Here is a 23,471-nt window from a genome sequence, read left to right on the forward strand (position 1 = left end):
TTTTTTTTTTTTTTTTAAATAAATCCTTTTTTTCTCTCTTTCAGTTCCAATTGTCTGTGTAGTTGTGGACTTTCCGGTTGCGATGGCTGGAGGGAGGAGTATGGTGAAGAATGTTGGAAAAGGAGAATCACTGTAACATTTCCTTTGACCATTTATAAATGGTTTAATTTATAAATAATTAAAAATGAAATTTGGATAAGTTAATAGTATGTGGATGTAATTTTGCTTTTTCAAAAAGTAAATTTTGTTAACCTTTGTCTGGTTAGAAGAAAATCAATTTTTTATTGAATTTGAGCATGTGATGTAATTAACAAATAATTTCAATCCAATTCTTAGATGAGTCAAACATACGCATAATGTAAAACTTTTAACAAATTTGTCAAGTAGTAAAAAACTTTTGGAAATAGCAAAACGTGATTTTAGGTTTGTTTGACAAAATTTTTGAAAAATTAAAATTTGTTTAGTCCCCGTTTGTTTTTCATTGTTTGTCCATTAATAAAAAATATGATCGTTATCTATCACATCAAGTCATCACATTTGACGTTTTATCTCTTGTGTGAGACCTGTAAATGCTATATTTTTTATTATCATTCTTACATTAATGTGTACTAAACGGGACATTAATTTTGTAGCATACTTAAATAATTATGTGAAAGTATTTTGTAGGCTAAAATTTTTTTTTAGAGAAAATTGATCAAAAATAACTTCTTTAGTAAACTATTTACAAAAAGTAGAAGTAAAATTAAAATTATGCCAAATGAATCCTAACACTTTTTAAAGATGAACTTTTACATAACTTATAATTGCAATGTATAATGTTTTTAAGTAAATTAGGTATGCTAAACCTCTATTTATCTTCCATTAAATTAAAATTCTTTGTTTCTTAAACTCATATAATAAAATATTTTGTATTTACATTTAAAAAAACTCATACTTTTTAACTACATGATTTTCTAAAAATCACAATTTCGAAACTCATTTTTCTCAAAAGAATTAATTTTAATGGATGACAAACAGGGACACTATGCATATAAAAATTGTTGACTGATTTAAGATATTGTGCAGTTTTTATGAAATAAAACTAATACAATAAATTTTTGAATGTGTTTAAAGTTAATTCTTTAAGTTTTTATTGTTTATAAGGATCATATTCTTAAATTATCTAAGAGATGATGTTATTTTATCAATATATATAGTGAAAGCTAATTTGAAGAGAGAACTCAAATGCAATATAGGGCTGTTTGTGTTCCTTTAATTTAAAAAAAGTGCATTATGAAATAGTGATTGATATTAAAATGTGTAGTTAAAAAATAAGAAATTTTTTTTATTTATGTGTAATATTATTTTAATGAAAAATGTGTGATTGAAAATGAGTACTGTAAAAAAATAATGTGGTAGAATGATTGACAATCAAAGGCATAATCTTAGTCCATCTTTTACATATGTTAAATTATTTATAAATACATAATCAATGTGTTTGGGGAATTAAAATTAAATTTTAACAGATTTTGATAAAAAAAAAAATATGAAATATAGGGATAAAATTTTTTTGAGTCCCATCAAATATGTACTTCAAATTAATTTTTTACTTTAATTTAAATTAAAATTTAGATTTTAATTTCTAAAAAAGGGGCTTAATTCACTTTTTAATTAAGGGATTACTGTATTAGTTTAACTGTCAGAAGTTTTATGACTATTATGATTAAAAATAAAAATACTTCAAAAACCATTTTGAAATTTTTAACAAAACAACTTTTGGGCCAAAGCTCTGTCAATTTGAGTCCTTCGAGAAAGTAAAGAATGGTGGGAGGCAGAATAGTTATCGTCTCCGCTCTACAGTTCGCTTGCTCCGATGATGTCTCCAAAAACGTCGATGCTGCCGAAAGGTACGCTTTCACTTTAAGCAAATCAAATCTCTTAGAGTTTTTTCATTTCGAGATTTAATTCTTAGTTCATGAAAACCGTGTTTTAATCGCATTTTGACCTAGGATAGGCATGGCAAAATAATTAATCAGTTATCGTACTACTGATTCGTAAGCAGAAATTTCTGTCCTTATTGAGTATTCGTTGTTGAGTTAAGCTGTGTTAGCTTCTCGTACTAAGTGTCAAAGATCCTTGTATTTACTGTCAAACAATGAGATATATATTTACCTTCCTTAAGATATCTCATTTGTATAGAAAATTGCACACAATCAGGCTACATGCAGGAAACTGCACATAATCAGGATGATTACCTTAGACATAGGAAATAGCAAATAATCAGGCTACATATTTTTCTTTCCATAGAATCTGGCCATTATGCTTGTATAAATACGGTGGCTGTACATTACAAAAGAAATGAATAAAATCAAATTTTCTATCTCTTTACATGGTATCAGAGCTTTGTGATTCTTTGCTTGTGCCATCTCCTTATCTAACAATTCCAGCAACCCTCTGGTCAATAATTCTCATGAAGTTTCTTCGACCCTCCCTACCATAGCTCAACTCATTAGCGATGTATCTTCTCCATATTTCCTACACTCCTCAGATCACCCAGGTTCCCTCCTTGTCTCCACCTTATTGACTGTTGAAAATTATCACACTTGGTGTCGCTCCATGAAGAAAGCCCTCAATGGCAAAAATAAACTTGGCTTTGTGGACGGTTCACTCACCAAGCCGACCAGCTCCCCTGCCGAATCACAACTCTGGGGTAGGTGTAATGACATGGTGTTCTCCTGGATTCTCAACAGCATTGACAAATCTCTCCACAGCAGTTTGGTTTATTATGACAGCCCCCGTGATATTTGGACAGACCTTGAAGGTCGTTTTTCTCGGAGTAACAATCCTCATCTCTTCCGTCTCCGACGAGATCTCTCCACTCTCCAACAAGGTGGCTCCACCATTACTGAATACTATCACCGCATCAAGTCTCTTTGGGATGAACTCGAAGCCTTGTCTCCTCCCCCATCATGTTCATGTGGTGCACTCAAGGACCTTCAAGCCTCACAATCCGCTGAACGTGTTTTCCAGTTTCTAACCGGTTTACATGACTCCTTTGTTGCCCTGCGGACTCAAGTCTTGGCAATGGACCCACTCCCCTCACTAGCGAAGGTTTACTCCATCTTTCACCAAGAAGAAACACAGCGTCGCCTTCACATCTCTGGACCATATCTGGAAAGTGTGGCTCTTGCTATACGTCCCTCTTCTTCACAGCAGCGTAACCCTTCCGGTCGTGGGCACGGTCGTCCCAAAATGCACTCATTGTGGTGAAGATGGCCATTGGAAGACAACCTGTTTCCGTATCATCAGTTATCCCACCGGTTGACGTTGCTTTCATCAAACCCATGCTAGCCAATCCGCTCACTCCAACGCTACTCTACCCTCCAATGATGTTTTGGCTCTTGGTCTCAATCCCGAACAGGAATAGCAACTTCAGTCAACAGTATCATCTACTGCAAATTTTGTTGGTAATTCCACTGCTCTCTCTACTCACCTGAATTCCATTACTCGACCTTGGATCATTGACACAGGTGCCTCTGACCATATGTGTTCTTCACTCGATGCCTTCACCACAATTCATCCTATTACTCATCCACGCTCAGTCACTCTCCCCAATGGTGACTTAGTAGCTGTCACTCGTGTTGGTTCAGTTTCTTTATCTTCACATATCACTCTTCATCATGTTCTCTATGTTCCGAATTTTCATTACAATCTTTTATGTGTTTCACAACTCACTCAATCGTTACAATGCCTTGCCCTTTTTTCCCTTCCTTTTGTGTTTTTCAGGACATCCAGACGAAGAAGCCGATTGGAGCGGGTAAAGTCAGTCATGGTCTTTATTTCTTTACTCCACCATCCAGTTTAGCCTTTGTGTCCACTTCACCTGCCCACTTATGGCACCAACGTCTAGGCCATCCGTCTCTTCATACTCCAAATAAGTCCTTAAATATTTTTCATTCCGTACAATCTTGTGATGTTTGTACTCCAGGCAAGTTGTCACGTTCCAAGTTTCATTCTCCTATCAATAAAAGTACATTTGCTTTTAATCGCATATTTTGTGATATATGGGGAGGTTATCCCACTGCTATTTTATCTGGTGCACATTATTTCTTAACAATCATCGATGACCATTCTCGCTACACTTGGACATATTTGATGAAATTAAAATTAGATACCTTCGCATGTTTCCGCCATTTCTTTGCTTATGTCCAAACTCAATTTAATTGTACGATCAAACATGTACGCACTGATAACGGCCAAGAGTTTTTGCCCTATAATCTCCAAACATTTTTCAACAATAATGGCATTCTCCATGAACGTACTTGTGTCGAAACGCCTCAACAAAATGGTGTTGTCGAACGCAAGCATCGTCATTTACTCAACGTTGCCCGCTGCCTTCGCTTCCAAGCCCACTTTTCCCTTAAATTTTGGGGCAACTGTGTCCTCACCGCCACCTACTTGATCAATAGAACGTCTTCCGCTACCTTAATGCACAAAACACCCTATGAACTACTCCATCACATGACACCTACCTATGATCATTTACGTGTCCTAGGTTGTCTATGTTATGCATCTACCCTACGTCGTGATCGTTACAAATTCTCCCCTCGTGCTCCTCGGTGTCTTTATTGGCTATCCCTCCAATCACCATGGTTATCTTCTCTACGACTTAGACACTGCCACTACATTTATCTCTCGTGACACCCAATTTCATGAACCCATATTTCTTTTCTCCTCCCCTACTTCAACACCCTCGTCCACCATTGTCATACCCACTAATATTCTTGACCTTTCTCACCCACAGTCAGCCGAACCTCCCTCCCATACCACTACCGAACCTGCTGCCCCACTGGCCTCTCCTCCCGAGATCCGTCACCACCACCTCGCCCCACTCGAAGTCAACGCCCTCCTCCTCACCTTCATGATTACATATGTCCTACCCTTTCACGTACAAATGGCGTGACTTCATCTTCCCTACGGCCTTCTTCAGGTTTGTCATACTCCCTCCATTCCTTCCTTAACTATGAGCGTTTTTCTCATAAACACCGCTCTTTGCTCTCCCATATTACTAACATTGCAGATCCTACCTCATTCACTGAGGCTTCACGCCATGCCCATTGGCAACAAGCAATGAACTCCGAAATCATAGCCTTAGAATCTAATGGCACTTGGTCCCTCACCTCCCTTCTTCTTGGCAAATACCCTATTGGTTGCAAATGGATTTACAAAACAAAATTGAAAGCAAATGGTACTATTGAACGTTACAAAGCTCGCCTTGTGGCCAAGGGTTACACTCAAATTGAGGGATTGGACTATCATGACACCTTTGCTCTTGTCGCCAAACTTGTTACAGTCCGCTGCCTTTTGTCCATCGCTGCGGCTAAAAAATTGGTTCCTATACCAACTTGATGTGCACAATGCTTTTCTTCATGGAGATCTCGACGAAGAAGTCTACATGAAACCTCCTTCTGGATATTGTAAAAGGGGAAAAACTCGCGTCTGTCGACTACACAAATCTATCTATGGCCTTAAACAAGCCTCCCGCAATTGGTTTTCTAAGCTTTCTTCAGTTTTGCAAGCTGCTGATTTCAGTCCATCCATGGCGAACCACTCATTATTCACTCTTTCACGTGGTTCATCTTTTGCAGCACTCCTTGTCTATGTAGATGATATTCTTTTAGCCGGTGATGACGACAACTTACTCATTGATGTCAAGACTTTTCTTTCTAGCAAAGTCAAATTCAAATATCTTGGTCCACTCAAGTATTTTTTGGGAATTGAAGTCGCTCGCTCACCTCGTGGTATTTTTATCAATCATGCAAGTACACCCTGGACATTTTATCTGAAAGTGGTTATCTCGGCTCCAAACCCCTTACCTTGCCCATGTAATAGAATCACAAACTTCAAGTTGATGTAGGTGACCTTTTAACTGATGCTAGCCTTTATCGTCGATTGATCGGCCATTTACTTTATCTCATAGTCACAAGACCTGATATTACATATGCCGTCAACATTTTGAGTCAATTTATGCACTGCCCAAGATAGCCCCATCTTGACGCTGCCATTTGAGTTCTTCGCTTCCTCAAAAACAATCCAGGATAAGGACTCCTATTCACAGCTACCAATGACTTTCAGGTTCGTGCTTATGCTAATTCAGATCGGGCTAGCTGTCACACTAACCATCTCTAGATCTTCTGTTGAAGCCGAATAGCGTGCCATGGCCAACGTCACTTGTGAACTTATGTGGCTTCGTACGTTACTTCTTGATTTGCACATCCCACATCCCCAACCGATGCTCCTATATTGTGACAATCAGGCTGCTATACATATTGCTCGCAATCCTGTCTTCCATGAACGCACAAAGCACATAGACATTGATTGTCACGTTGTTCGTGAACAACTCAAGTCTGGCCTCATCACCACCTCTCATGTTTCTAGCTCAGCTCAACTTGCGGACATCCTCACCAAAGCACTTGGCATTGATCTCTTCACACAGATCATCTTCAAGTTGGGCATTTACAATCCCCATGCTCCGACTTGAGGGGGCGTGTCAAAGATCCTTGTATTTACTGTTAAACAATGAGATATATATTTACCTTCCTTAAGACATCTCATTTGTATAGGAAATTGCACACAATCAAGCTACATACAGGAAACTGCACATAATCAGGATGATTACCTTAGACATAGGAAATAGCAAATAATCAGGCTACATATTTTTCTTTCCATAGAATCTGGCCATTATGCTTGTATAAATACGGTGGCTGTACATTACTGAAGAAATGAATAAAATCAAATTTTCTATCTCTTTACACTAAGTTCTCAGTTGTACCAAAATATCATTTGTACCAAAAGAAGAAAAAAAGAAGTATTTTTTATTTACAGTATGGTGAATTGATGGGACAAGGTGAAATCAATCTGAAATATTGGACGTTTGGTTCTTAGTTGTAATAACAATGTCATGGATTCATGGTTATCAATCATCCTCCTCACTTCCTTTTCAGAGATCTGAAGAATTAATAACTATGCAATGTTTTATGGTTGATGGATGTATATAGCTGGACAGATGCCCTGTAATAGTATCCTCTAACTTCTTGTGGATGATTTGTTTCCGTAGTTCGTTATTAATCACCCTAAGTACTACTATCTACTTAATCAAAGAGAAGGGGAAATAAATTGTTCACGTGATATTTTAAGTTCTGAAACAAGATCTACAATTCCCTAATAGTTTAGTAATTTTAACTGTGGAGAGGCAGACAGCAACTTGAATCCCTGTTGGATCGCTCTCTACAGGAGCTGAGTCTCTATGATATAGGAGCTGTTAGAAATATTATTATTCTAGCTCCAACTCATGTTTCTAGTAGAAAGAACATTTTTTTTTTATTTTAATTAGAATTTATTGGCATTTGGCATTTTCATTTCGGTATCATTAAGGGTGCTTTGACGCAGATTGGTTAGAGCAGCTCATAAGGACGGTGCAAAGATCATTCTTATACAGGTTTATGCTCTTCAAAGTAAATAATTAGCTTCTTAATAGTATTTTGGTATCTACATTCCCTTTTCCTTGGTTTTGACATAGTTTTCTAGGATTTCTATAATTTATTTTTGTATTTTATATCCCCTTAAATTGTTGGAATTTTGGAAGACGTGTTGTCATTTGCAGCAGATATCTATATTGATGTCATCGAAATGTTGTTTTAAGGATTCAATAAATACTCAAGCCTGAAATCTCAAAGAGTAAATAACATTTCTTTTACTGTATGTTTGATGCCAAACCTGATGGCTGCTAAGGTTGTCAAGACTTATAGTTGGCATTTGGAAAATTGAAAGCGCTTTTGTTACTTCTTTTTGATTCTTAGTTTAGTTGGTTACTTGTTTTATAATTTTCATTTTTATTTGTTCATCCAGGAAAGAAAGAAATATTATGCTTATTCATACTTCAAAACATTCCCTTGGGATTCATATCCCAGTAAGGACAGAATTATTATGTTTATCCATACTCCTAAATGCTCCCTAGGGATTTAATTCCATTAATACTTGTTGGTCATTAGAATGGATCTCATTTTTGGCACCCGAGTGTTTGCAATCTAAATTCATATTTCAAATCTCCAAAATGATTCCAGTGTGTGTAGGCAGCTTAGAAATCTTGTTGACTGTTAGAATTCAAACTAATGTTGATGGTTAAATTTTTCCTTATTTTTTAACCTCACATTTCCCATAAATACACTATTCAAAAATGCATCCCCACCCCCCATCCCCAAACACAAGTGAACAATATTTAGGTGAAATTGAATTTCTTTTACCTGAAAGAGGTTAATGATGCAAATCATATATTTTGGTATATTGTCGACTCCTGTCTCATTATATTTTTGGTTGCTCAATCATGCTAATATGGCTTCTGGCTGGTTTGAATATGTGACTGTAGCATCACTGCCCTGATAGTTGGCTTCAAGTGATTGACATTGGCCATCTGTGGTAGCATTTACTTTTGGGTAAAGGGTTGGAAAACAGACTATTTGTGATTTTCTTTGGAAATTAGATTAATAATGGTGAAAAACTAGGTCTTGTTTCTAATAAACTTGGGGTTAGTTGACCCAAATAATTTTTCATTACTCTGTTTGATCAATCGCAACATCTACTGAATGATCCAGTAAAATCATATCCTTAACAACCATATAAGACCATATTAATTAGATTTACTCCTTCCTCCTCTAACTTATTCTACTAAAAATTGCTTGTGGATGATACCTTCTTTTAGGCTATGCAATGCATGTTCAACAACCTGAGTCATCATTTCCTCTATAATTCTTTACAAACAGTAGTCTTGCATAATTTTATTTTTTTTCAGGAATTATTTGAGGGTTATTACTTCTGTCAAGCACAAAGGGAGGATTTCTTTCTGCGAGCTAAACCTTGTAAGGAGCACCCTACAATAATGAGGTGAGAATATTCAAATATTTGGCTTTAAAATGTGGATATTGACTTCAAGTAAACTCAGTCTTTGTTGCTAAACCTGCGGTCACAGGATGCAGAATCTTGCAAAAGAATTGGAAGTAGTAATACCAGTTAGCTTCTTTGAGGAAGCAAACAATGCACATTACAATTCAGTAGCTGTAATTGATGCTGATGGGACTAATCTTGGACTTTATAGGAAGTCCCATATCCCAGATGGGCTAGGTTTGTCAACTGTAAGTCTGCATCTAATATGATATATTCGGTAATCAATTTAAATAATAGCAAATTAAATTTCTCCCAGGATACCAGGAGAAATTTTACTTCAATCCAGGTGACACTGGTTTCAAGGTTTGTGTTGATTATTTTGAAGTCCAGAGATAACATTTTTTAATATATTTTTTTAGTTCGGAGTGTTGATTATGATTTTTTTCAATGGCTTTAATACTGACCGACAGGTATTTCTAACTAAATATGCCAAAATTGGAGTAGGTAAGAGTTTCTTGACTTCTACCTTCTGCTTGTTTGTGTTTCATTATAATCTACTTATAATTTAAAGTCAAACTCAAACATTAATTTTATCTGCACAGTAACAGCTACTGCCGACTTATTATCCACATATTTCGTATGACTAATTACTCTTTTCCATTATAATCACATCATAATTTTTTCCCAAACAAGCACCTTACTAAAGATATTATGGAAAGCCAACTTTCAAAATTTATGTGTACGCAGACTTAGCTTAAACTAGAAAACTGCTGGTCAAAGATGAGTGAAAGTGGGAATATTCTCTCTCTTTCGATCATTCCTACAGGAACATTCAACATGATTCCTGTTTATTCCTTTACCAGGAATTTGCTGGGATCAGTGGTTTCCAGAGGCAGCTCGCGCTATGGTACTCCAGGGTGCAGAAATATTGTTCTACCCCACTGCTATTGGTTCTGAACCTCAGGATGATGGCCTAGATTCTCGAGATCATTGGAGGCGGGTAATGCAGGGGCATGCTGGGGCTAATTTGGTGAGTCCCTAATTTCATTTATGGGTTATTCATCTATAACAAAATTTATAAGGATGAATCATTTATTGAACCATCTCATCTAAAAACTTAAGAGATTAGAGAGGAGACAAGCTTCTTTATTTAAATTATGTCACGTGCACCCTTATGGGTAGACCATATTCATTTGTTCACTGAAGGTCTTAACATGTGCACAATGTTCCTAAATCTGTAGCAACAAGACTCTTGTGATCTTTATGTGTTTTGATGCCATGATAATACACCTATTTTGAAAACTTGAACTTTTAGAGAAGGGGTGTTTTATTTAATCTGTGTCTTCAACTTTTATAGTAGTGAACAGTATCAACCCTACATTGCTTAAATTCTGGTCTCCTTGAATCATAAACCTTTGTTAGTCAGATTCATTAAGAAACTATGCCCCTAATTGGTTTAGCTAAAAATCAGAATTTTATTAGATTTTGATAAAAGTTGATGAAATGTCTGGTTGAAAATTAGATAAAAGTTGTGGGTCTCATGAAATGTGTGTTGAAAATTAGTATTAGAAAATGGAGACCAAACGGAGTCTAGGTCTGTAAAACAATCAATTCGTTTAATATTGTAAAATATTCACTCTGTTGTTTGCTATAATGTTCTTTTTTAAAACTCCCTTTATCTATCATTGTCAAGAACTTTGTCTATCACGTTTAGCCGGATGAGGCAGGTGAACTATCTCTTTCTTTTTTTAGGCCTTGAATTCAGAATAGGCTTATGGACTGGCCTCCATAGGCTTGAATTTTATTGGGGATGCAGATGGAATTGTTTGCTCATCTTTTTTCATATTGTTCAGAATAGGCTTATGGACTGATCTCCATAGGCTTGAATTTTTTGGGGATGCAGATGGAATTGTTTGCTCATCCTTTTTCATATTCGTTAATCAAAAAAAGGTCTATATACTTATTAGTGCAAACTGGTTTGGTGGAAACATTGATAAATGCATTTCCTATCCAGTGGCACTACTACTCATATTTTGGTTAGTTACAATGAGGAATGCACAAAGTAACATATCTTCGTGTTTACATTATACCCCATCTCGTCGGCAATTCATATGGGAACAAAAAGGAAAATCTTTTCCTTAAGCATGTTTTTAGGACTTCTTGTACTGTGGCAAACGTAACCTATTTGTATCCATTTGCATTTTTATGATATGGTCATCTGGATTTAATGCATTCAGGTACCTGTAGTTGCTTCAAACCGAATAGGAAAGGAGATAATTCAGACAGAACATGGCAAAAGTGAGATCACATTCTATGGGAACTCTTTTATAGCGGGTAAGCTTTTTAAGAATTAGCTAGAATTTGCATAGTTGCAAGTACACGTTCGCTAATAAGGACTTTCAAACATGATTCTCTGTTGAACAGGACCCACAGGAGAAATAGTTGCCGTTGCTGATGATAAAGAAGCAGTTCTTGTCGCAGAATTTGATCTTGATAAAATTAAATCCAAGAGATATGGCTGGGGGGTATTTCGTGATCGGCGTCCAGACTTATACAAGGTTCTTTTGACCTTGGATGGCAGCAACATTTCTCTATGATTTATCAATGCTTTCTGGTGGAGATGATCAATAAAAAAATCAAGCATGTTTCTTTGCGTTTCGTTTCTCTGTGGGAAAATTTATCTTTCATTAATTGAATGAAGAACCATATGTTTGAACATCAGTCCGATGAGCCATGTAACAGCGATATGTTCAATGCTTGAAAAACGACGTTAATCATCACGCAGAATCCTGCGTCGCGTACAGTGATACGATACATGATGATGAAAGAAAAAAAGGAATTCTAGATTCTGTTTTCCGCCATAACGATAGAAAAAAGATTGTTCAAATTCTATCGAGTCTGATTCATGGTGATCATTTATCAAAAATGACTTTAGTTATTAAATGATTGAATAATTGGGAGCAATTTACTTACGATACTTAGTTGACATTCATAAAAAGTATGTATTTAATTATGAGTTCAATACGTTCAGTTTAATAGAAAGATGGGTATTTCTTGCTCATTGTCAAACAATTACTTGTTCACAAACTTCGCATGGTCATTTTGAAACTCTTTCAAAGTAGTATAACCATATTAAGTGACTCTTTTTTCGAACCCCTTTTTCAATGTTTGGATTTTGATAGTGATTCTTAAGCCTCTGTTTGAGCTCCCTTTTTCCATTCTTTCCTATTATTTTTCTACTGTATTCATGTTTAACCTAACATTCTTCATTAAAATAATATTATATGCAAATCAAAAAAATTTTCTCTTTTTGTAATCATATATTTTTCATCAATTTATTATTTCATAATACATTGCAAGAAATTAATGGGGCTCAATTAGGGTCTAAATATCCTTTTGTCTTTATGAAGCCATATATTGTTGAAAGTATGACTGCAATCATTTTTCCTTTCGTTATTAATATCTTCTGGATATTCCATTTGATTCCACAATGATTGGATTAAGTTAGAATTTTTATTTTTTTCACAAAAACGGACAAGTGTTGAAAGAAACTTCAGCAAAAAGATCCATATATAGGTTTTGTGACAACCCTTCACAAGGTTTGGGTGAATTCTGCAGCCACTTGGAGGCTCAGTAGCCTCAGATTTTGCAACATTTATTAAATATCATTATAATTTTTGCCCATACGTCCCTGTAGAATCAACATCATGATTATTATTAAGCTTTATGCCTTTCAATTACTCGACCAAATATTGTGACAAGGTGAAACTGTGGTAGGTTGGTAGGGTAACAGTAAATTTGAGAGTTAATCTATGGCGAAACTCTCGCTAAGTTCGAGCTCGTTATTTGGTTTCAGCTTTCCAAACCTCAGGTGCGCAAAGGGGTGGAAAGTTCGTTCGAGTTTCTTACTCTCAAGCTCGACCTTCTTTGGCCTTGGCTCGGACACTCGAGCTATGCATTCTCTTGGCTTGGGCTCAATCCCTCGACATCGGCATTCTTATGGCATAATCAACTTGTTGAGTAATCATTGCTGGTAGAAGTCAAGGCAATTAATAAAGTTAAGGAAAAACCTTGTTGATATCCATTTGTTCCTCTGCTCATATTCATGATTCTAAATAAATCCTTAGAATGTTATTTTGACCATGGAAACTACTCCTAGATCTTCAAGTATTCAAGCAATTTAAAACATCAAGATTCAACAATTGAAGAAGTGGGCTAAAGTAAAAATGGGGAAAGAACTGTTCATGTTCTTCAAAGGACATTTATAATCAATAATCTTTTGCAACCTTTATTTGCATACCATTACGGAAAAAAAGGAAGAAAAAGGCAAAATTATCTTACACATTGCAATGCAAAAAAGGCATATTAAAACTGGAGAATTTTCCTAGCTCTATGTTATGAGCTATCTTAGATGTTGTAGTTGTTGATTGCAACATTCTCTTCTCCATTTTCTCTTCCCTCTTCATTCAGAATGCCCTCGCATTTAGCATCATCATTTTTATCGGTTTCTCCATTGTTTTCCTCGGCGTTATCATCATCTTCATCTTCTTCCTCATCATCTTCAAGAATTTCTTCATCAGAATGAATGAATTGCAACTTCAGACGTCCATTTTCGCGACATGCATGCATGAATTCCTGAGTTGGTATTCTTATCTCTTGAAGAATAAACCGTCCGTCTTCTCTGTATGATTTAAAGCACACCCATGGCTTCCCACTCCTACCTATACAAGAAATGGGAGGAGGAAACGACCCTCTACTTGTTCTTGATCTCTTTGAATATTCACTCCAATGACTTCCTGTTTGAGTATTTCTAGTGAAACTCTTACTCTCCTCCTGATGCTGAAATTCATTACAAATGTCATTCCTCAACAGATCCTCAACATCATCAAAGCTTTCGAATCCAAGCCCTTCGGTGCATAGTGATAAGCTATCAGAATTAACAGACGAAAAGCTATCACTACGCCGGGAGGTTGGATAATAACTTGATGTTGGACTCTTGGCTTTGTCATGATTATTGCTGTTTGGGCTTTCCCTTTTCTCCCTGTTGAGTTTTTCATTATCAGATTGTTGATTCACATCAGGAAAAAACGTTGAATTTGAGGACAAAGATGAGGATGGAGAGGATTGAGGAAGAGGGGAGGATGAAGATGATTCAGAAGCATGTTTTTCTTTAAAATGTAATTCGCCAAATATTTCTGTAAACGACGAATCGTCAACCTTTTTCATGGACTTTACTTGTTTCCATGATGTAAGAGATTCAAGAAGTGTTGGATTTTCTGGCAGTGGCTTCTCAAAGATATGTTCTAGGCTTCCACAGGCTGCCATGGTTGGCCTTTTGAGTTTTTCTTTTTCTCCTAGAAGACAGAAAACGCGTATATATAAGAAAAGACTAATTGTGGTCGTTTGTTGTGGAAGAAATTGATAAGGAGAGAGATGCACGGGAAGGGCATGAAATTGTTGCTGATAAAGTCAAGGGGATGGAACTATTTATTAGGGGTGCCTCTCAGCTGGCAGTGGAATAAGGATGGTTGATTATGAATCTTTCGAATTTGGTGGTCACAATTATAACTTGTAGTTGTCTTTATCTTTCCTCACTAAAATTTGGGTTTCACCATGTGTCGTATATCCTTAAATATCACAAAAGATCCCAACACAACAAGCTAAAGCATATTTTTCTTTATTATTATCCTTAAAAACAAGAAGAAATCAAGTCTTATTTTCGAGAAATCTAGGGTGGGTGGCTACAAAAATTAACGTTCTCAAATTTCTTGCAACTCAGAGGTGCATGTTGTGTTATCTTGATGTGATTGGCAAGATAATATAAACCCTTAACAAGCCCATCTCAAGATATTGCTTTTATTTATTTCTTCTTCATTGTGTTTAAATCAAGAAGGATTTTCAAGCATACAGACTTGCTTTCAAAAAAAAATTGCTGATTTCTGCCTCGAAATTCCGTGTGAATTATAAGTTTGCCCGGCTGATCCTCTATTATTGTTATGTATACATCAAGAAAAGATGGCACCCATATTTCATTTTCTATGATGTATTTTAAAGTAGATATATAACAATAATTGAAGTGGACAGTTCCAAAGTAGGATTACAAAAGCTTCTAACCACGGGGTTGCTTTTGGTTCACTCATATTTCTCTGCATTGGACAGCAAAAAGTTACAAATCTTATCAAGCATTCAATCAAGTCATGTCTAATATTATATATCAAATATACCGCCACTATTAACAATGTTGCAATGCAATTCCATATCTTTGTTGTAGTCCTAGTGCTCGAAAAGGTACATTTGCTACATTTAGCTAATGACAGAAAACGAAGAATGACTTTTTTTTTGTTAACTGATTTGGTTATTAGCCTAGTTATCAGGGTTTCATTTATAGCAACTTTTGTCATCCTTTCTGAGTAAATGGAAGATGACATTTGCACAAGGTAAAAAAAGAAGTAACTGAAAATCACATTATAATATTCAGGAAAGTATATATTTTTAGCACAACAGGTTGAGTAAAAACCAGCCNAAAAACCAGCCAGCAACAGTTAGAAGTAAGAACACATTCGGTGAACAATTTGCATAAATTCAGAATCAAACAGAATACAGAGTTACGTCAGATAATAGTTGATGGAATGGCCACAGACCGATCTTTATCTCCAAGCTTAAATTCGTTCAGTTATTGAATTTATACGGCTCAAATTGCTAATTCCTTTGATCTTGTTATCAGATTCCATAGCCATGCCCACAACTTGTTGCCTGTTAACTTTTCCTTCAGTTTTTGTGGGATTAGAAGCACTTGATTGCCCTGTGTTTGTCCTCTCACAGTTCTCTTCAAGCAGAGTCTGAAGAGCATTCATTACTTTGGCTTCTCCTCCATTGCTGAAATCATAAACTTGGGCAGGAGATACACTTGCATCAGATTCTGCTGTATATGTTGAATAATTGAGATATTCCTCATTGGTGAGGTTATCAACTTGGTTTAAATCAGAAGAAACGTCTGAATTAGGATCCTCTGCAATGAAGGTCTCTTCTCTATCTTCATTTGATTCAACAGGATCATCCAGATAAAGTTGCGAAGAATCCTGATGCCCGTTATCATCAGAAGGTTCCATGTGGGAGATAGGAGCTGTTTCTACAAGGGAATCTTCTCTTTCTCTTAATGTCTTCTCGATAAGAGTTTTAAGGAAGTTCATAACTTGTACTGCATACATCAATGCAGTCAATGGATCTGCCATCTGTGAACAGAACAGGAAAGAATGTTAAGAAGACAGAAGACCTAACAGAAAACTCACTGAGCATTAGTAGGGCATCCTACACTGTTCTAAATAAGAATTGTCTACAATGCATTAGTATAGACTGAAAAACATCATACAGAATGGGAGAACAGACATCTTAAAGTCTTAACATGAACTGACTGTAGAAAACCTGTGTCATGTTCGGTGCAAACACCATTGCAATGTTGCGTGCATTCATCTTGTTCAGATGTTCCTGTTGGACAACATCGACCATTAGGTTGATGGCCCAATCCAACAGAGCAGCCTCTGTAGAGGGTAGAATCCTTACAAGTGCATCACAATCCTCTTCTGACTGGCACTGCATCACCTCCTCAGGCGAAAGAGAATCCAGCACCCCTCTAGGTAGTTCTCTGAACCAAGCCTGCATAGATGAAAATGTAGACCAATGCCAAACGGGCAAAAGAAGGAACAGCACATTGGATTCAAAAATCAACCAAACATAAATATAGTGAAAATAAGGAGAGAACTCGGATTTGTAAAATGAGTTGCACAATATGTGCCATGTGGAACAGTTCTATAGAGTTGGCATTCCAGGATTGACCATTGTGGTATGGAACATACGAATGAATGATAGCTACAGGAACTAAAAAGGGATGTCCCTCTAGCAAGAAATGGATAGTGATTAAAGTTTTAGGGGTTAGATAACTTGAAATCTATCACCCACAAAGTTGCAAGTTCACAACCTAAGATGCTAGATATCGTATCTTGGAACATCACTGCTACCAATCAGACTCTTGGATAATCTAGCATGTTACCTGTATCTGTTGGCATATCTTTATAAAGAATACAAAACCATTTTATGCATCAATCGCCATAAAAAGTGATTGTGTTTCTTGAACGCAGAAATGTATGCATATATCTCAGATAACAGGGAAAGGGAAGCAAAATACCAGAGAACTAGTTTTTCTCACATTTACCCTCTTTACGAAATAAAAATAAAATCTAAAATTCTATAAATTTGAGTTGAATATCATGGCAAATGGAAGGAAATACAATATAACAATCCTCCATACTCATTTTTAAGACAGTTGTTATGTTTATAAACTTTAGTCGGTGTTCTATGATGCATTTACATTCTTCATTTATAGCCATGTTTTGTCCTTTTCCGTGTTTATAAATCCATGCAACTAGAAACTTGACTCAGAAAGATTTTCCATTTTAAGAAGTTTTCAAGAAAAATAGATTGAATGCAGCATTTCTCCCATGGGAACTGCTAACTGAAGACTATATTAACCTCTTCTAGGAACACAAGCATACATACATTTTTAAAGTATTTTATGACGGTGACAGTCATTAGCTAAGAGATATCATATAACGTAGTAATCAATTCATTACTAACAATTAATCCTCTACATTTGTATCGCACGGCTGCCTAACTATTTTCTACTCATCTTTCTCTGTCAACAGAGATTGATGACTCGAAAGTGCAAAATGTTGCTCTAGCATTTTCCACGCTTTGTTTGGTTATGTTCCAGTATCTTCACTGTTTTTGAGATGATAGTTTTTGTTTATTTCGCTAAATAAGTAATAGTAGAGATGGTACAATCAAATGCTAATATGAAAGTTATGACTGGAAAACACAAAATTGTAGCTCAAAATACAAGATAAATACAAATATCAACCATGCTGAATTGCGAAATGCAGTCACATTTCACACAAAACATTTTGGCACAACTGTCTACATCTACACAAATTAAGTGTGGAATGGTCCTTTTCATCAAATACAGACGAAAACAATGTAATCATTTTTCTCCTCCAGATTAATTCTAAACTAAGCATCAGATAGCCGATCCAGTTATCAGCAAATTCAACAAAAAAGAAATAATCAGATTTTTAGATGGCATTTAATCCTGTTTCCAATTGAAGGAATAAATTAATGTAGAAGCATCCAAACTGAAAATCTTGTGAACTTTTACCTTGATCAGGCCTGCTAAACAGTGCACATCAATGCCTTCTGAAACCACTCCACTGTTTAATTGGTCCCTCACATACTCTTCCTGACTATTTCCTGCAGTGATTCTGAAGATCCCTTCTGCCTGCACATATATATTCAATGGTTGGCCAAGTCTAGACAGCTAGCTGATTCTAGATTATGAAAAGGAACGTCCACAAAATTAATATTTTTGCAATACTGCCTTTTTTTGTGTATAGAACATTACTAGATGAATAAATAAATTTGTCCACCCACTAAAGCTTAATGAAGTTGGTTCAAAATTCATTAATCTGCATATGGAGCCTATACTAGATATTTGATTATGTTGAAGACATAATTTAAATAAACAAGTTAATCCCCTCCCTAAAAGCTAAAAGCTTAAGCTTTTAGAGGAGGTGGTCCAACATGGTAATCCTTAATTCAAACCTAGCAGCCACCCATTCATGTAAAAATCTTTACGTGGCCTTCGATGAAAAAATGAATCTGGTGTGCAAGTACATGAGGGGACATGTTGAAGACATTGTAAATATATAAATCCGTCCTCTCTTGAAAGTGCTAAAATTTTAGATGAAACAATTCAACAAATATTATAATAGATAACCATTAAGAAAAAGAATGATGCACCTGCAGGCCTCCTTGAGCATACAAACGTCTTTGCAACAACAGAAGAATGGTTGGAACACTATTGCCTCTAGGATCATATGATAGCTGCATCGATTCTGTAGAAACTCCAAAAACAGTGGCACTGGGATGAATTCCCATACCGAAGGAGAGGGTGAGGAAGCAGGCATGCTATTTTACAGTTTGACAATCAAAAAGGATTCATCATGAGCTACGATATAGTACAGAATTATGTAAAAGAAATGCTAAAATCTAGTTCCAACAAACCAACAATATATGTCACTGCATAATCTACTATAACTTTTCGATTAAATATTATGAAGCAAAGTTGTGAGTTTATTGTGTGGATGCCAGCTGAAAGGAAACGCCCAAAATTAAGGGGTCCAAATCCTGTCTTAAAATACCTGGAGAATGCATCGTGGAAATGTTTTAGACATGAAAATCTCATATAACAAAAAAAAAAAAAAAATGCCCATTAAGACAAGTGTCTGTGTTAGCATTTGGCGATGATAAAAATGAATCATTATCTACTACGGTTTATAAAATCTAACTCAAGAAAACCTGAGCTCAATATTTTGATCCTATGGTCATTTGGGAGACATACTAGTTTTGGTTCAGAGAGAAGTAAAGGATTTATAACCAATTTAAACTAATTTTCAGAAAATCTATCTGACATCAAGATTAGACCCCTACTTATTGTTTTTTAGTTCATAATTTCCCATAAGATGCTTCAGAAAAGTATATTGAGGTTTAAAAAAAAAAAAAAGATCGTCACTAAATTATGTCATAATGCAATAATTTTTTGATGGAAAAATTAACATTTTCTCAAATAGGCAAACCACAGGTCAACCAATCTTATGGCAAAAGCTTCAACACAGAATTAAAGGAAACAAATCCAATGAAACCAAAGACTGGAGTATCAGATATAGATGCCTTAAACAACACAACATGAAACCAAAATTTCAGTCCAGAGATCAGTCGACAGAAGCCAAATCTTGAAATTTCAACAAGTATAGTTTCCATGTTTAGTTTAGACATCTAACAATCTAAATCATGTAAGTCCCAATTAATGAACTGCATCTAACGAGCTGTAAACAATTATAATAGATAGCTGTATAATCTAATGGTCAGAAAGCAAACTCAACTGCACTGTCCAATTTACAATTTGATGTATACCCAATCAGTTTCAATGATTATAAAGGCCAGGAACCAACAAGATTGACATTCAAACAACAATATATGCCAAATTGGTCATGAAATCCGTCAAAATTAAGTAAACCACAAACGGAAGAAAAGAGTTTAACAAAAAATTCCAAATAAAAACTGGTTCCTAAGATTCCTGTAAATAAGATTGTCTGAAGATCTTCACTGACAAATTAAACAAAACCCACATAACAAGGTGCACAAATATCATAGATTCAGCAATAGAGCAATCCAGTAAACACCAGAATCACAATAATTATAATAAATCATCAAGATTACACATACATTATGAATCAAGAACCTAGATGCAATAATATCATAGAGGTTTCCACAACCAAGAAATGGAAAACTTGTTAAGAATCCAGACATGACTTTATAAACCCCAATTATAGAATTCAGGAAAGAAGAATGCACCTTGCACTGGGGGCCCTCCTGGGTACTTCAGGCTCAAACTCCACAGGCAAGCCCAAGAACCCATCAAATCGATCAAAGGTAACATGATTAACATGCTGCACATCAGTGGGCCATCCAATCTCCATAACACCTCGACCACAATTGGCGCTGCCGGCACCAGAAAACTCTTCTCTATCTGTCTTGCAAGCCAACCAAAAACTCTTTCGAAAGAGAGTCACCAAAAGTGCCAAAAGAGACAGTTGATACCTCCTGTCCTTCTCCCTCTTCTCCTTCACACTAATTTCCTCCTCCTCTTCTATGTCACCGGCCGTCACATCAGAAACCCCCTCGTCATCCGCATACGACTGAGTCTGATGAAACAATCTGGCATTGTGGGTAGGTGTGGATATTGAGGGAGAAGAAGAGGAAGATGAGTGGAGCACCTCTGTCATCCTTCCAAGTGTTGAACGAATCAATAAATGGGATATTTTCAATATTATCTGTTCCAAGATTTTTTTTTATTCAAGAAAATATATGGGTTCTTTATGTTTTCTTAAAATAAAGAAATCTTGAGTTGAGATTTGGCAAAGTATTAAAGAAACAGACAAACTCTCGGCTGGAAATGAGGGTTTGGTTTGGAGGGAAATATTCAATTTAGTGGAGTTGGATTGAAGGAATGGTAAAGATAACACGACGTGAGAATCAGAAAGAATTCATTTATTTTAAAAAATTGAATTGCCTTTTCTTTTTCCTTTTTTTTTTTTCCCTTGTCGGCCTGTGCGAATTGTTCTTGAATGGAGTCAGTAAAGCGTTGAATAATCAATGAAAAAGAACAAAGAGAATGTCATAGAGAGGGACTGAGAAGTATTATACGTCAGTAAAGGTTCGGATTATAATTGATATTCCTATTGGTTTGTGGTGCTTCAGGTTGCCACTTTCTTGTTCTTGATGATGAGATTTCTTTTACTTTTTCTCTTAAATTTTTTATCTCAATCAGACAGCTTTAGGATTTTATTTGTTTATTTAGTGGGTTAGATGGCTTTTATTATCCCAATGATAAGTTATTTAGTGCCCCTTTTGGTGCACATTATTTGGGAAAATAATACATTTTTTCCATCAAATCAGTCTACAATATTTGATTTCAACACTCTAAGGTGGGACCCATGATGTGATGTTTAAAATGCATTTTTGTTGGAAAAATGTGGAACAAACGGTTCTTGATTGATTTAACCCGGGTATATTTTCAAAAGCCTGTCCATTTTTAAAGAAAATATTCTATCATTTGAAAAGCATTTATATATATAGATAGTTAAAATTTTGAAATATTTCAACGAGTTTTTTATATTTAACATTTAATTTTATTATTTCCAAAAAATATTTATTATTTTTCTTTATCTTTGATTTTAAATGAAATTAATACAAAACGTTTCTATCTTTTAATATTATTGTGCAAATTATCCCTATCTTTCATTTTTTGACATTATTCATTTCTATTTTCACCTTTCGTTGCGAAAAAAGTCATTTCACCAATTTTTGACTTAAAATAACTAATATACCCTGCTATTTAAATTAAAAAAAAAAGATAAATAACAAATTGCAATCTTACTTCTAAATTTTTCAAAATATTACAAATAATTCCACCAAAAATAACTTCACCTTCATAGAGCTACTGGCCTCCATCTCACGAACCACCATCCAATAGCTGCCTAAAGTATCGGAGCTTACACCACACACAACTACCATAAAAAACCATCCTTATTGTACTTTTCATTTTATTTACATGCCTTTCAATTATGACGTTAAAAACTTAAAATTTGCATTTAAGATTAAAAGTTACCGTTGAACGTATCTAAGTAGTTTTTTGAATTATTTTGTTTGGTTATAAGAGGTTTTAAAGAAAATTGCTCAAATATAGTTTTCTCGAAAAAATCTTCTACAAAAAGAAAAAATAAAAGTAGAAGCTCTATCAAATGTTTTTGCTTAACTTAAAAAATAAAGGAGACATACGGCACAAGATGATTTTGCAATTGAAAATTATCCTTATTTCGAATAGTTTTACTATTCAATTACAAGAAAATACTACATTTGCCTCCGTGTGACCCTCATTGATTTTCATTTCATTACATTTCATTTTTCTCTCTTCTAATTTCAACCACATAATTTTTCATAAAATAATATTACACATAAATCGAGAACATTTCCTTCTTTTTTAACCATTCATTTTTCAAAAAAAATACTACTCATTTTCATTTCTACAAAATGGGGATCAAACGGTAAGTCATTGACAAGAATAGATAAAATTCGTCACTTGTCTTTTGTCAATATGTAATTTGGTATACCAAACAGATGAAAATTCAAATCGAAATTATAAGTAGTATCATTTCAACGCTCTCGAGTTGACGCTATTTAGAATTCCATGTTCGTAGGTAATATTTTTCAAGATGGACAGGTTACTTTTAACAATTTCAATAATATTAGGCCCAAATGTTTGGTGTTAAACCTAGACATAGGGTATCACAACCTATAAGAGGGGAGTTTTATGTACAATATTTCAAGTCGTACCAATTTCCCTTAAATAATAATATTGCAAATTTTACAATACTTGAAATTAAAATTTTGATATGACCGAATTTAGGTGCATCATCTTCGATTATATTCTAGGCCTAAAATTTTCCAATTATTAATATTATTATAGTCTAGGCACAATAATAATAATAATAATAATAATAATAATAATTGGAAAATTTTATTAATATTATTATTAATAATTATTAATTATTAATATTAATAATTATTAATATTATTATTATTATTATTATTATTATATAGTGCATTTTCAAGCAATTTTTATATAACCAAGGTACTTTTCTAATTCTGTCACAAAAAGTAGGGATACATCCAAAAAAATAAAAAAAAAAAAAAGAAAAAAAAAAAGGAAATTCAATTTTTTAAAATAAATGAATTCTTTCTGATTCTCACGTCGTGTTATCTTTACCAAAATGACGTCATTTTGGTAAAGATAACACGACGTGAGAATCAGAAAGAATTCATTTATTTTAAAAAATTGAATTTCCTTTTTTTTTTTCTTTTTTTTTTTTTTATTTTTTTGG

At 34.9% G+C, this 23,471-nt stretch overlaps 3 protein-coding genes across 4 annotated transcripts; 1 reads left to right on the plus strand and 2 right to left on the minus strand.

Moving 5' to 3' along the window:
* Positions 1-1,737: 1,737 nt before the first annotated feature.
* LOC111384783 (N-carbamoylputrescine amidase-like) lies at positions 1,738-11,811 on the plus strand. Of its 2 annotated transcripts, none has more exons than XM_023009106.1 (9): positions 1,738-1,886; positions 7,429-7,477; positions 8,828-8,919; positions 9,005-9,156; positions 9,236-9,282; positions 9,390-9,423; positions 9,783-9,949; positions 11,157-11,253; positions 11,344-11,811. In XM_023009106.1, the coding sequence occupies exons 1-9, from the start codon at positions 1,801-1,803 to the stop codon at positions 11,514-11,516; spliced, it is 897 nt and encodes a 298-aa protein (XP_022864874.1). In that variant the 5' UTR covers positions 1,738-1,800; the 3' UTR covers positions 11,517-11,811. The 2 variants fall into 2 exon arrangements, with proteins under 2 accessions (XP_022864874.1, XP_022864875.1); XM_023009107.1 differs by having other exon boundaries at positions 1,827-1,886; positions 7,429-7,493.
* Positions 11,812-13,146: 1,335 nt separating this feature from the next.
* LOC111384787 (protein FANTASTIC FOUR 1-like) lies at positions 13,147-14,445 on the minus strand. Its single transcript, XM_023009112.1, has one exon. It carries the CDS (start codon positions 14,242-14,244, stop codon positions 13,327-13,329), a length of 918 nt encoding a protein of 305 aa, XP_022864880.1. The 5' UTR covers positions 14,245-14,445; the 3' UTR covers positions 13,147-13,326.
* Positions 14,446-15,442: 997 nt separating this feature from the next.
* On the minus strand, positions 15,443-21,175 carry LOC111384784 (rho GTPase-activating protein 5-like). Its single transcript, XM_023009108.1, has 5 exons — positions 20,383-21,175; positions 18,769-18,889; positions 18,128-18,247; positions 16,342-16,572; positions 15,443-16,151 (listed from the first exon to the last, which is right to left on the minus strand). The coding sequence occupies exons 1-5, from the start codon at positions 20,811-20,813 to the stop codon at positions 15,579-15,581; spliced, it is 1,476 nt and encodes a 491-aa protein (XP_022864876.1). The 5' UTR covers positions 20,814-21,175; the 3' UTR covers positions 15,443-15,578.
* Positions 21,176-23,471: the final 2,296 nt, after the last annotated feature.

Source organism: Olea europaea, unplaced genomic scaffold (genome assembly GCF_002742605.1).
Source record: "Olea europaea var. sylvestris unplaced genomic scaffold, O_europaea_v1 scaffold3008, whole genome shotgun sequence".
NCBI lineage: Eukaryota > Viridiplantae > Streptophyta > Magnoliopsida > Lamiales > Oleaceae > Olea > Olea europaea.